This window comes from Odontesthes bonariensis, chromosome 9, assembly GCF_027942865.1.
Source record: "Odontesthes bonariensis isolate fOdoBon6 chromosome 9, fOdoBon6.hap1, whole genome shotgun sequence".
Lineage (NCBI taxonomy): Eukaryota > Metazoa > Chordata > Actinopteri > Atheriniformes > Atherinopsidae > Odontesthes > Odontesthes bonariensis.
The window spans coordinates 31,972,905-31,986,824 of NC_134514.1; the positions used below are offsets into that span (position 1 = coordinate 31,972,905).

At 41.0% G+C, this 13,920-nt stretch overlaps 1 protein-coding gene across 2 annotated transcripts; it reads left to right on the top strand.

Moving 5' to 3' along the window:
- The first annotated feature begins 19 nt into the window (after positions 1–19).
- On the top strand, positions 20–13,916 carry dhrs12la (dehydrogenase/reductase 12-like a). 2 transcript variants are annotated; one of them, XM_075474031.1, is made up of 10 exons: positions 20–117; positions 1,671–1,804; positions 10,224–10,306; positions 10,417–10,512; positions 10,677–10,758; positions 10,843–10,904; positions 11,266–11,370; positions 11,906–11,996; positions 12,100–12,237; positions 12,972–13,916. In XM_075474031.1, exons 1-10 carry the CDS (start codon positions 62–64, stop codon positions 13,085–13,087), a joined length of 963 nt encoding a protein of 320 aa, XP_075330146.1. In that variant the 5' UTR covers positions 20–61; the 3' UTR covers positions 13,088–13,916. The 2 variants fall into 2 exon arrangements, with proteins under 2 accessions (XP_075330146.1, XP_075330147.1); XM_075474032.1 differs by lacking the exons at positions 20–117; positions 1,671–1,804 and adding an exon at positions 6,154–6,418.
- The last annotated feature ends 4 nt before the right edge of the window (positions 13,917–13,920 follow it).

The window sequence follows — 13,920 nt, forward strand, 5'->3', positions numbered from 1 at the left end:
TGGTCCAGAGTAAAAGCTCAGTAGAGAGGCCGTCACAACGAGAGGCTTCCAGAGCAGCACCATGTCTCTGTACCGCAACTCCGCCTGGTTCCTGAAGGGACTGACCGAGTTCACCAGGTAAGGTGTTAGTCCTGCTCTGTTTGAGCTGGGGCAGTCTGTGTGTGTGTGTTTCCAATTCGTTAGTTCAGATCACAGTTAGAACTTTGTTGGATCTTTACAGAAACTGTTCTGAATTCAGGGCACTTTAATTTAACACCCACAAGTTTATACTTAGCTTCCTGACTTGAAAAAAATGCATGTTATTACATTCCAAACTAATTAGAGATTTGTAGACTGTTGCTGGAAGACATGAATTACGGATGGGTCTCTTACTCACAAAAAAATGTGTTCATCATTAAGAGCTGATCATCAAAAATAAAAATGCTTTGACAAAACATTAGTCATTTGATACATTCTAAACTAATACATGTCAAACACTTTTAAAATATGAGGATTTAGAGTTTGTCTTTTGTATGTGACAAAACAAGACTGAGTAATGAGTAACAACTGAGTAATCCTGACCTGCATTATTCTCTGCTCTCTTACATGGAATTAACCAAACAGTTTGTAGATTGAATCAGGAAAATATGTACCTGTAATATAAACAGTCATGTAACGTAAACACCAAGTTGAATAGTGCTAATAAATGTGATATGATTATCCGCCATGGTTATTCTGGGGTAGGTCAGAGTCATGTAAGGACTGGATCTTTGCATGACAAGAAAAAATGTATCTCAATGCAGGCTTTTGTCTCTGCAGGTAGTTTATGATATCTGAATTTATATCGCTTTCTTACTGACCATTCAAAGCGCTCCTCTGATGGGAGGTTTCAGCTGTGCAGTTACAGGCTGCCACAGTATGTCTGTACAGAGTAGGACAGCAGCAGCAGAGTCCTGCACGTCATAGATTTATGAGTCAAAGCTAATTTTACATTGACTCAGCAGAAACCATATAACACCATAAAGAAGTTATTCAACCACAAAGGGGCTCTGGGCCCTTTATTGGTATTATTTGATCTATGGGAGCCCTGGGGCGCCTCTCCTCATCAGTACACAGCATGCCAACAAGCCTGAAGAGGTGCTTTTGTAATTGTTTCCCATCTCCCCTTTGTTCTGTGTTATCTTTCCTCCCAGAGAGCTGCCCGGCAGCCCGCTCTGACCCTGCTCTAATAGCTCTCTGCATGACACCATCGAACAGAGCGGCCATTTAATCTCTGTAGCCCCCTTCACCCCCCCCTCCCTTCAGCCACCATCAACGATGGCATCAAGTTCAGGACAATAAGGGGAATTGAGGACCTTTGGTGCCACACATGCTCTCTTGCACACATGCACACACACGCACACATACACACACACACACACACTGATGTTGTTGTCTTTGATGGGAGTCTCACCCCAAACCTCCTCTCATCAGAGACAATGCCAGACACACTCCTTGCTTCACTGTATCTGTACTGTAAAGCTGTGAAAAGATGTATAGGAGACAGGCTGACCTCAAACACACACACACACACATCAGTGAACTCTGAGGCAGGGATATAGGTGTATGTGTATGGAAGCAGTGCAGTGTAGGTAAGCTGCTAAACAGGCTGCTGATATAGGAATAAAGTAAAAATTGTTGATCTCTTGCAGGAAGGGCTTCCTGTCTGCATCCAAGCAGTTTGTGGAGAAGGACCTGGACGTGTCTATGGCCGGACGCTCCTTCATGATCACAGGAGCCAATAGTGGCATCGGCAAAGCCACCGCCATGGCCATAGCTAAAAGAGGTACCATTTTTACACCCTGTTGGCAGCTGATCGGTTCACATATTCAATTCAATTCAATTCATTTTTATTTATATAGCGCCAAATACAACAAATGTCATCTCAAGGCACTTAGATAGTAAGTCCAATTCAAGCCAATTGGAATTCAATTCATTGTAATCATAATTATTCATAAAATAATCCAATTCGTTCATATAGAGCCAATTCAAAAAAAATTTCCTAGCTAAGGAAACCAACAGATTGCACTGAAAACTTTTTCTTTTTCGGTCCAATCTCCCGTCCTGAGCGTGCCTGAGGCGACTGTGGAGAGAAACGACTCCCTTTTAACAGGAAGAAACCTCTGGCAGAACCAGACTCAGGAAGGGTGGCCATCCGCCTCGACCAGCTGGGGTTTGAGAAGACAGAAAGGGGGGGGGGGCTGATAACTGAAGGCTCTGCCTCCCATTCTACTTTTAGAAACTCTGGGAACCTCAAGTAAACCTGCAGTTTGGGAACGAAGTGCTCTGTTAGGAAAATATCTTACAATGAGATCTTTAAGATATGATGGAGCTCGGTCATTAAGAGCTTTATATGTAAGGAGAAGAATCTTAAATTCTATTCTGAATTTAACAGGGAGCCAATGAAGAGAAGCTAAAACTGGAGAAATATGATCTCTCCTGTTAGTTCTCATCAAAACTCTGGCTGCAGCATTTTGGATCAACTGAAGGCTTTTCAGAGAATATGTGGGACATCCCAATAATAAAGAATTACAGTAGTCCAATCTTGAAGTAACAAATGCATGGACTAGTTTTTCTGCATCACTCCGAGACAAGATGTTCCTGATTTTAACAATATTACGAAGATGGAAGAAGGCAGTCCTAGAAACCTGTTTTATATGCAAGTCAAATGATAAGTTCTGGTCAAAAATAACTCCAAGGTTCCTCACTGTAGAACTAGAAGCCAAGGAAATACCATCTAGAGTAACTATATAGCTAGACAATTTCTCCCTGAAACGCTCAGGTCCAAAGATAACGACTTCAGTTTTGTCTGAATTTAGAAGCAGACAGTTCTGAGTCATCCAGGTCTTTATGTCTTTAAGACATGCTTGTAGTCTGACCAACCTATTGGGTTCACCTGGTTTTATAGATAAGTACAGCTGAGTATCATCAGCATAGCAATGGAAATTTATGCCATGCTGTCTAATAATGTTACCTAATGGAAGCATGTATAAAGTGAAAAGAATCGGTCCAAGCACAGAACACTGGGGAACTCCATGACTTACTCTGGTGTGTGAGGAAGATTCTTCATTTACAAGAACAAACTGAAATCTATCAGATAAATATGACTTAAACCAGCCTAATGCAGTTCCTTTAATCCCAATAACATGTTCAAGTCTCTGTAATAAGAGACTGTGATCGACCGTATCAAATGCAGCACTGAGATCCAACAGGACAAGCACAGACACAAGTCCGCTATCAGAGGCTAAGAGGAGATCATTGGTAACTTTCACCAGTGCTGTTTCTGTGCTATGATGCACTCTGAATCCTGACTGAAACTCTTCAAACAGATTATTTCTGTGTAAATGATCACAAAGCTGAGCTGCAACTATTTTTTCAAGAACTTTAGACATAAAAGGGAGATTGGATATAGGTCTATAATGAGCCAACACCTCTGAATCAAGAGTAGGTTTTTTAAGTAAAGGTTTAATTACAGCAACCTTAAAAGTCTGAGGTACATATCCTGTCAACAAAGACAGATTGATCAAATCCAATATGGAAGTGTCCCCTTACTACGCGCCCCCCATTTTCATGTTTTTTGCCAAAACGACATGCCCAAGTTGTAAACAGCACAGATCCCACATCTTTTGAGACTCAGATATGTGTCTGGTATCATTGGAAAGGTAACACTCTCAGGAATATTATAAAAGTGTCTGTGTGATGCTGTGTCTTACTGACCCAGAGTGGGAGGGGTTAGAATGATGGGGTTGTTTCCCCGTCCATATGTTTGCCTATACATTAAATTGGGTAAAGCCATTCAGGGACATCTAGGCCTCTATAGACACAGCTAGGTCAGAGCCACATGTCTTGACTTCATGCAGTCCAAATTTGGAGTCAAAAGACCAAAAAATTAATTGTTCAGAGGTATTTTTCAACAGGTATGTCTATGCGTTTTCCTTAGTTCCTTTTTGGAGTCTCCAAAAGGACACTTGGTTACCAAAGCTGTATAACCAGAATCAAACAATAATATAATATAATATCTATCTATCTATCTATTACAGTATCAATTACAATATCAAACCAATATCAAAATCGCAAATCTCTTTGTGTGTTATGATTCAATGCAACAATCTGTACGCATTTACATTATGCACGTTACGCACCACACGGGGCATTTCCCCTATGATCGATAACGCATGGATTTGTTTTGGCACATACAAGCTTGATAGTATAGTCCAGAGGTCTTCAACAGGGGGTCCGCGACCCCCAGGGGGTCCGTGGAGGTACTGCAGGGGGGTCGCGAAATAAAACAACAAAAAACAAACAAAAAAATTTTTTTTTTTTTTTTTCAAACAGTTTTTTCTCACAAATTGTGTGCAAACGTGTGCCATCCACAGATGGTTTGAGGATTCATTGTCCCATCTACATGCATGTTTAAAGTTAAAATCTGTGGATTATTTGAATAGCTCAGTGTTGTTTGCAAGATGTTTGTTTATAAATGGCAGTGGCACGGACACCCTGTACCAAGCACATGTTTAAAATAAAAACATGAATATATTAACCTGTGTATTATTTGAATAGCTTAAAGGCGGGGTAGGGGATCTTTTTCTGGAACATTTTTTTACATATTGCTTGAAATACTCTTCACACCCCCATTGCAACCAATTAATTTAAAGTTTTGACACAAATATGAAAAGTTTTAGTGGCCTCTAGAACGTACAATCTAGGAAAAACAGTATCCAATCATTGTGAACGGACCGTTCACAATGATTGGATACTGATGCCGTCTATCAAACTGCAATCTGCTCCTCCCTCCCCCCCGTGCGCGTACCCTGCTCCGTGAACGAATTACACGTCCAGAAGCTTGGCAGGAAGCTAAACTAGAGCCAGCTTGGCTAGCACCTAGCATTATTAAACGTATAGTTAGCATATACTAAATACTAAATACGGCAACGATCGATGCTTGCTGTCAGAACAGCGCTCGTGCACCTTAGTGCTCGTGCGCGTTCATGTACTCTAGAGGCGTGCCTTCGGGAAGAAAGTGAAGAAAAGGGTTGGGACTTTTTTACCTGTGTAGTTTCAAAATGCAGCTTCGCTGGACTCAAAATCCAGGATCTCCTACCCTACCTTTAAAGGATAAGACCGGTTTTTTGACATTGGGCCCTTGATTTCACATTATAACATGATGTTCTACTCACCCCTGCGTGTTGTTGAACATTTGGAGCTGTTCCGAAGATATTCGCGAGGCGTCTGGCTGCTCTCTTGAGATATTCGGCCATGAAACGGTTTCCTATGGGCAAGCTTATACAGGCACAAACAATGCTGTTTATAATTTATTAATTACTCTACACTAGCACTGATAACGTGGAGGTGCGTCGCTTACTTAAAAAAATCCGGGTTACTAATTTTGAATTTTAGCCGAATGAATAAATAGGCAGCAGGTCTGTGGGCTGTCTGTGGTAGTAGCACGACAAGGACGTCAGTAACACCCACTTTACGACAAAAAAATCAAAATTACAATAACCCGGATTTTTTTAAGTAAGCGACGCACCTCCACGTTATCAGTGCTAGTGTAGAGTAATTAATAAATTATAAACAGCATAGTTTGTGCCTGTATAAACTTGCCCATAGGAAACCGTTTCATGGCCGAATATCTCAAGAGAGCAGCCAGACGCCTCGCGAATATCTTCGGAACAGCTCCAAATGTTCAACAACAAGCAGGGGTGAGTAGAACATCATGTTATAATGTGAAATCAAGGGCCCAATGTCAAAAAACCGATCTTATCCTTTAAGTATTGAATGTACAATAACAGAGTAGCTATGTTTATACACGGCACTAGGCCCCGTTAAATATAAAACACAATTGTATGCCATATAAATAGTAGGGGGGTCCCTGCTCCAACTCTCCATAAGTTTGGGGGTCCCTGGCCTGAAAAACGTTGAAGACCCCTGGTATAGTCCCATACACCGTTGGAAACGTTAGACTATTGGCTAAAAGGTTATCAACATCATTTACATGGAAATCGCCATTGGCTGGAACTACTGTCATTCTAAGTAGTATTGTGGGAAGTGAAGACGCGTGTCCTCATTGGCTTTCAAGACGTGTACTGCCCACTAACCATGCTCCGATTGGCTTGTGTCTGGTGTCAATCGAAGCTACAGTACCTGACACACCTCCACATTGAGAAATTTGTAAGCAATGGACTGGCATATGACTCGGAGCCAGCTATGTAAGTTACTTTTGCGTCTTTAGTCGGCCAAAGTACGTTTTGCGGTTGGACAATACATCAACATTGTGAGGAGAGGATTAAGTTTATAAGAAAAGGGACTTCATATTTCATAACCATGGATACTTGGCAAGCTTTACAAGGTGTCCCCGAGTCACGAAAAGGTTTTGGTGGATAACAGCAAGGCTTGAAAGGTAGGTTGAGATGTCACACTGAAACACGTTAGCTTAGAGGCTAGCTGAGCTAACGTCTGTTACTGTTATGGCTGTGAGCACCCATTTGATTCGGAAATGGTCTTGAATGAATCGGGTGAATCTCAGCTTTCTAACGGTGTATGGCATTAATATACTTGTTAAGGAATGGCGTTTCAGGATTGAACTAAAGTGCATACCGCCCAATTCCAATCCCAAGTGTACCGCTGACGGGACAGCGTGCAGTAGAGATCAACTGGACAGAAGCCGTCTAAATACAAATCAGGTTCTAAAGATACCTCTAAAGCTGCTGTACTTGATGATACATCACTGATAATAGTGGGAAGGACTCCATCAATCTTCTCTCTGATAGAAACAATTTTATTAATAAAGAAGCTCATGAAATCATCACTGCTGAGAGTTAAAGGAATACCTGGCTCAACAGAGCTCGGACTCTTAGTCAGACTGGCTACAGTGCTGAAAAGAAACCTGGGATTGTTCTTATTCTCTTCTATCAATGATGAATAATAAGCAGTTCTAGCTTTACGAAGGGCTTTCTTATACGTTATTAAACTATCTTTCCAGACTAATTGAGACTCTTCTAAATTAGAGGAACGCCACTGTCTCTCCAGCTTTCTTGCAGTCTGCTTTAAAGCACGCAGCTGTGAATTATACCAAGGAGCCAACCTCTTCTGACCGATTACCTTCCTTTTCAGAGGGGCAACATTGTCCAGTGCTGTACGCATTGAAACTATAGTACTGTCAACAAGAGTGTCAAGTGTTGCTGGAGTAAAGTTTAGGTAGTCGTCCTCTGTCATATCTGCACATGGCAGTGAAGAAAAGGATGATGGAATTAAGTCTTTAAATCTGGTTACAGCATCCTCTGATAGACACCTTCTATATGTAAATTTCTTCTCAGAAACTGTATAGTCAAGTAATGTAAACTCAAAGGTTATCAGAAAATGGTCAGATAAGACCGGGTTATGAGGGAACACTGTTAACTGTTCACTCTCAATGCCATAAGTCAGCACAAGATCAAGGGTGTGATTAAGGCAGTGAGTCGGTCTGTGAACACTCTGAGAAAATCCAATAGAGTCTAATATAGAATTAAAGTTCATATTCAGGCTGTCATTTTCAACATCTACATGAATATTAAAGTCACCCACTACAATGACTTTATCTGTACTCAGCACTAACTGGGATAAAAACTCTGAGAATTCAGACAGAAACTCAGAATAAGGGCCAGGTGGATGATACACAACAACAAACACAAGAGGTTTCTGTGATTTCCACTTTGCGTGGGAAAAACTGAGAATCAGAGATTCAAAAGAGCTCAAACTAATCTTGGGTCTGGGACTGATTAGTAACCCTGATCTGAAGATAGCTGCCACTCCTCCTCCTCTGCCTGTGGTTCGAGGAACGTGAACATTTAAACAGTCAGAGGGAGTTGATTCATTAATGCTAACATGATCCTCCTGCTGCAGCCAGGTTTCTGTAAGACAAAATATATCAATATGATGATCACAAATCAACTCATTCACTAACAGAGACTTCGAAAGGAGAGATCTGATATTCAGCAAACCACATTTAATAGTTTGATGTTTTTGTTCAGTTAAAGTTTTTGTTTTAATTTTTTTTGCACAAGAGGATTTGATCCTTTTGTGTTAATTGATTGGGGGGTAGCAGCAGGTGGGAAGCTGCAGAGAAGTGTGTAAGACTACAACTCTGCATCCTGGTCTGAGCCCTGGGTTGTCATGTTTTAGGGTGGCAAATAAATTCATCCATATTTCTAGAAATGAGAGCTGCTCCTTCCAAAGTGGGATGGATGCCGTCTCTCCTCATCAGACCAGGTTTTCTCCAGAAAGATTGCCAATTATCTATGTAGCCCACGTTGTTTGCTGGACACCATCTAGACAACCAGCGATTGTAGGACGACATGCGGCTAAACATGTCATCACTGGTCAGATTTGGCAGGGGTCCAGAGAAAACTACGGAGTCCGACATTGTTTTGGCGAAATTACACACCGATGCAACATTAATTTTAGTGACCTCCGATTGGCGCAACCGGGTGTCATTAACGCCGACGTGAATAACTATTTTACCATATTTACGTTTATCCTTAGCCAGCAGTTTTAAATAGGATTCTATGTGAATATGAAACAACCAAACAAGATGTGCTGAGATTATGGGTTATAAATCTAATTTTACTACAAAGGGTGATAGATACAATCACAGAGGAGGTTGTGCAAGTGTTGGTTAGTCATGGTTATTTCTATAAAGGTTATTTGTCTGTCTCCTTTATTTCATTTTAACAGTAACATGTTATATGTATAGATGTTATACTACAAAGGTTCCTGTCTCTAAGAGCTTTTGTTACACAACTCAATCAGCCATATCACTACGAACACCCACCTTATATTGAGTATGCCCTCCTCATGCTGCCTGTATGGTTTGGGTCAGGATAAGTGGAGAGAGTACATCTGAGGGCTGGTGTCAGAGTAACATCGATGTGAATACCAGGAAGCAGATTTTCCCATCGGTTACTACATGAGCGGCATTACTAACTTTACTGGTTTTAAAGTTGTGGTGATGCACATACAAGAACACCTCTCCTACTCTGTAGATATGGTAAACTATTCAGTCAGCAGATAGTTTCCCAGGAGTACGAACAACATTTTGTTTTGCTGGCACTCATTTCCATGCAGCTACATTTAAGTCAGCCCATTTAACTTGTAACATGAAGAAAACTGTTATTAAAAACAATAAAAATAATGAATAACAATTAAATAATATTAAAAACACAATGGAATAAAAAAAAAATTGAAATTCTAAAATATAAAAGATCCAAACTTCTGCTAAATTCAAACTGTTCAGCTGACCTCTTGAATACAGTGGCCCAGTAATGCTGAATGTTTTAAAGAGTATGCTTATTACATGCACAAACTTATGAACAGTACTGGCCAAAGCTACGTTGCTGGTATTTTAGGTAAAGTCTACAGTGAAGGAAGGAAGCAAACAGTTGTATGAAAATGGAAACATAAGTTTGTGTTCACATTATTGACATGCTGGAGCTGTATTCTATTTAATACTTTTCTAACATTAGAAGTTAGTACACCCCTGTCCAGTATCACACACCATTTCTGTTAAACAGAAGGGAATTTCAAAACTCTGGAAGCACTCACTCTCTTATTTGCTGGACTGCTCATACTTGTATGCAATGAACGGTGATGCTTGTATGGCCTGACTCATGGTGCCTGCCCAAAAACTTTTTTACTCATGCTGGCCCATCTCATTACACTACCTCCTCCATACCTTACTGTCAGGACTATATATTCACCTTGGTGGTCCTGATCAGGTTCATGCACAACATGCCGGACCCCATATGAGTCAAACTAATTTGTCATGCACTCATATGATCACTATTCAAATCTTTTTTTCTTTTTGCAAGCAGGGTTTAATCTGCAGGAAGTGAGCGAGTGGGGAATTTTCTGTCGTTCGCAGAAGTTGACATAATGTAGCATCCTTCATGCTGTCTTTCTACCTTTGGACCTATATTTTAGATACAGTATGTATTTTTGACGTTTCACAAGAGGTAACAATGCTTATCAACTTAGAAATAATGCTGTTATCAAGAGGTGATACAGTTATGGATCATTTGACCGTTGACTGATATTTTACAGAAGCATACTCTCTTCTGATGTGTACTGTAAACCCAAAGCTTTTTTTCTTTTGTTGTTGTTCAGGTGCATTAAGATTTGGCCCCAGCTGGTTCAATTATTTGATCTTTGATCTTTTTGATCTGTCACAGGAGGAACGATCCACATGGTGTGCAGGAACAAGGACAAGACAGAGGAGGCGAGGGCCGATATTGTCAAGGAGACAGGAAATAAAGTAAAGTGTGATTCACTTCTAACCACATAAAACCAATTGCACAACCTTCAGATTCCCTAAATGTTACCTTTGCTCTCATTAATTATGTCGTATGACTGGTGTCATTCCAGGAGATCTATGTCCACATCCTGGACATGACTGAGACCAGGAAGGTTTGGGAGTTTGCTGAGAGCTTCAAGAGGAAGTACAAGACCCTAAATGTGCTGGTAAGAAACATGAATTTTCCTAATTTTATGGGTTTGTGCTGAAATCTTTTGAGTCAAAGTAAGTACATTTTTATATATGTGATACAGCAAGCGACGAATACATCATAATGTCACCATAATTTGAATGCAGCAAATGATCATCAAATGTATTTTCATCCACCCAGATCAACAATGCAGGCTCCATCATGAGTCAGAGGGATGTGAACGCTGAAGGTCTCGAGAAGAGCTTTGCCATCAACGTCCTCGGTGAGTCAAAAATCAAAGTGTGAAGAATTGCCCTGATAAGAAGGAAGATGGGGAGGGTTATGAAACATTTCTTTCAATTTGCAGGGATTTTCATTCTCACCAAGAGTCTCATTCCTTTACTGGAGAAGAGTGCAGATCCCAAAGTGGTGAGTTTGACCTCTTTAATTCAAACGGCCTGAATCCCAGGAGTTCCCAGTAAATGGATTGAGAATATTCTGTCATTTCAGAACAAACTGTAAATGTTCAGGAAAAGAAAGTTCCAGTAAATAATAATCTTTCTTAAAGCGTGATTGACAGGACATGAAAAAGTTTGGTATTTGTGTTCATTCATTGTTTTCTTACAGTAAAAATGTAATTGTATTGTGACTTTTTTCTGGCTAAGGTAGCTCTGTGATCAAGAACTTTAAAGAACTGACAGTTATTATTCTTATCATTTGCAGCCGTGTATACACATGTTTTCTGAAATGATGGTCCTGCCTTGACCTCTCCTCTTTTCTCTGTGATCAGATTTTGGTGTCATCAGGGGGAATGTTGGTGCAGAAGCTCAGGATAGGAAATCTGCAGTCCGACAGAGGCCGCTATGATGGCACCATGGTCTATGCCCAGCACAAAGTAAGATCTACTAAGTGTCTCCTGGAGAAGTTTTGGATAGAAAGAAAAAATATCAATAAATCTCTAGTTAGTCTGTATCTCATAGTCAGAGTTACAGTATTTCATTATTTCCCTGAGCAACAGAAACCAATTGGTGGAGCTAAGACTAGAATAATTCTGGTTTCTTCAGGTTTATTGCTGACTCAGCACACTTGCATTTCTACTCTTTTTCCATTTTTTTCCCTAACTTGTATAAACTGAGACAAGAGGTGATTGCTATTGACCTCCATTATCAAATTATTTGGCACACTGAAAAAATTAAGTGATTCCCTTTAAAACAACATTACCATAAATTAGCTCTGTACAATAACAATAATGATAATAACAGATGAATGAAGCCTTAAAAGTAGATTTTGAGAGGGAGCCAAAGATGAAGGAGAGGATCTGTCATTGTTGTTGTTCAGTGATCACATTTGCAACCAAATGACCTCAAACAAGTGTGCCTCTTCACCATCAGTGTGAACACACTGAGAAGTTGGGTTTGCATGTGTTGCAGAGGCAGCAGGTTGTGATGACAGAGCAGCTGGCAAAGACTTACACAAACATCCACTTCTCTGTTATGCACCCTGGCTGGGTGGACACTCCAGGTAGAGGCTACTCACTGCAGATTCAAAGTTTCTTCCGCAGTTTTCTTGACTCCAAAGCTCTCATACATGCTGTCTTTCTGTTGGTCTGTGTGCGTCTGCGCAGCGGTGGCCAATGCTATGCCAGACTTCCATCACTCTATGAAGAGCAGCTTACGGACCCCAGAGGAGGGGGCTGACACGGTGGTGTGGCTCGCTGTCTCTGAGGCTGCTACCACAAACCCCAGTGGACGTTTCTACCAGGGTATGTTACAAAAATGAGACATGGTCATTTAGCTGTTTATTAGTTGAGGGTTTATGTATTGAAAGGGTTGTGAAAAGAACCCTAAAAGACTCATCTAAAATAAGAAATTTAAAAAAAACATAACAAAAAGTAAGCAACAGAAGAGAGGAGTCTGAGTAGAATGATGTGTTTTTCAGTTGTGGGGAGGATGGATTTTGTGTGTGTGCGAGTGATCTGTTCTGGCCTGTGTCCATTGCAGCTGGAGTGGGCTGCTTTCGGTGCCAGATACTGCCAGAGAGTACAGTGCCTCTATGAGTGCAGACAAATGAACTTTTCTGTTCTCTCAATCATACACACATTCTCCATTGACTTCAAAGATGGAGGCTGTACAAGCAGCCAGATCTGACACACAGTTCTCAAAATGATTCAACAGGTCTCTTCATAAAACTTTACCAGTCAGAGTTTCTCAGTTTGAAGAACCTGGGATTTATTCTGAATTGTGAGCTAAGCTGACAGCGAATCAGAACATGGCCATGAGAGCAAAATTTCTATCTAAAACAACTAGATATCTTAAAAGTTTCATCACTTTGAGTGAACACTGTTGTGTTCATGCCTATAACACATCCCTCCTGCTTTAGACAGTTACATAGACTGGGCCCATTGCTTCAAAATTAGAGCCAGAACAGGAGTTAAAGGAGACATAGCTGTCAACTTACATTACCTTCACGTTAACCGCAGTGTTTGTGTGTATATAGACCGGAAGATGGTGTCCACCCACCTGCCTCTGGCCTGGACCCACAGCTCCCCTCTGGAGGAGCAGAAGTTCATGTCGCTGCTGGAGGACTTGGCCAAGACGTTTCAGCCACACTGAGTCAGCACGAGACACCACCTCGACTAACGCAAACAGTTTATATTGACCAAGGCTGGGCTCAGGAGTTCATCACTACTATGTTGGAAATCTGTCCCATATTGAGAAGAGGGAACATATCTGTCTGCTTTAGCTGAGGCACTTAAAGTGGTAACACAGGGTTGAAGTGGGACAGACATGAACACTGAATGCTAAGTTGTGTTTTGGAAACCCAGCCTTTTGATGGCCGATTCACTTCTAACAGGGATTTGCAGATTTGTAATGCTTCCTAACCATTTATGTGACCGCAGCTTTCATCAGTTGTAAGCCCAACTATTTAAGAACTAGATGTTTTATTGTGCGAGTGGTTGACAGTGAAGCTGCCCGAGACACACGGCTGAGAGAGAATGCCCAGTGATCATACACGCAGGCCAGAGAGTAACTGTGACTTCAGTAGCAGTCAATCAGATGGGAATCTGATGTGACTAAGGTCACATTCATTATCTGTTCACACAGCCATGGGTTCAGTGTCACACTTGTGTTCTGGTGACTTACAAATGTGTCCAGTGGTGTACGTTTGTGTTTAATAGCCATGTAAATAACCTGTGTATTTGCTGTGTTGTAGTGTAGCTACTGTGCAGTACAGGTGGAACCAAGGCTACAGGTGCAGTGTTCTCTCTATGAGCTGTGTGCCTCAAATACACAAACACAGCAGCATCACCTGACATGTGAAACAGAATTTATGCATTTGACATGATATCTGCCCAGCACCTTTGAAGAAGCCTTTCACTCACTGTTACTTTGACTTTAGTTCATCTTGTAAACACCTGCATGAATAAACAAAATGACCCAATGTT

What these genes read in the sequence shown, in the direction of transcription:
- dhrs12la (XM_075474031.1), top strand. Translation starts at nt 62, where the DNA reads ATGTCTCTGTACCGCAACTCCGCCTGGTTCCTGAAGGGACTGACCGAG. An exon ending in CATGGCCATAGCTAAAAGAG is followed by an intron (nt 1,805 to 10,223) that starts GTACCATTTTTA and finishes GATCTGTCACAG; the next exon opens with GAGGAACGATCCACATGGTG. An exon ending in CTTTGCCATCAACGTCCTCG is followed by an intron (nt 10,759 to 10,842) that starts GTGAGTCAAAAA and finishes TTCAATTTGCAG; the next exon opens with GGATTTTCATTCTCACCAAG.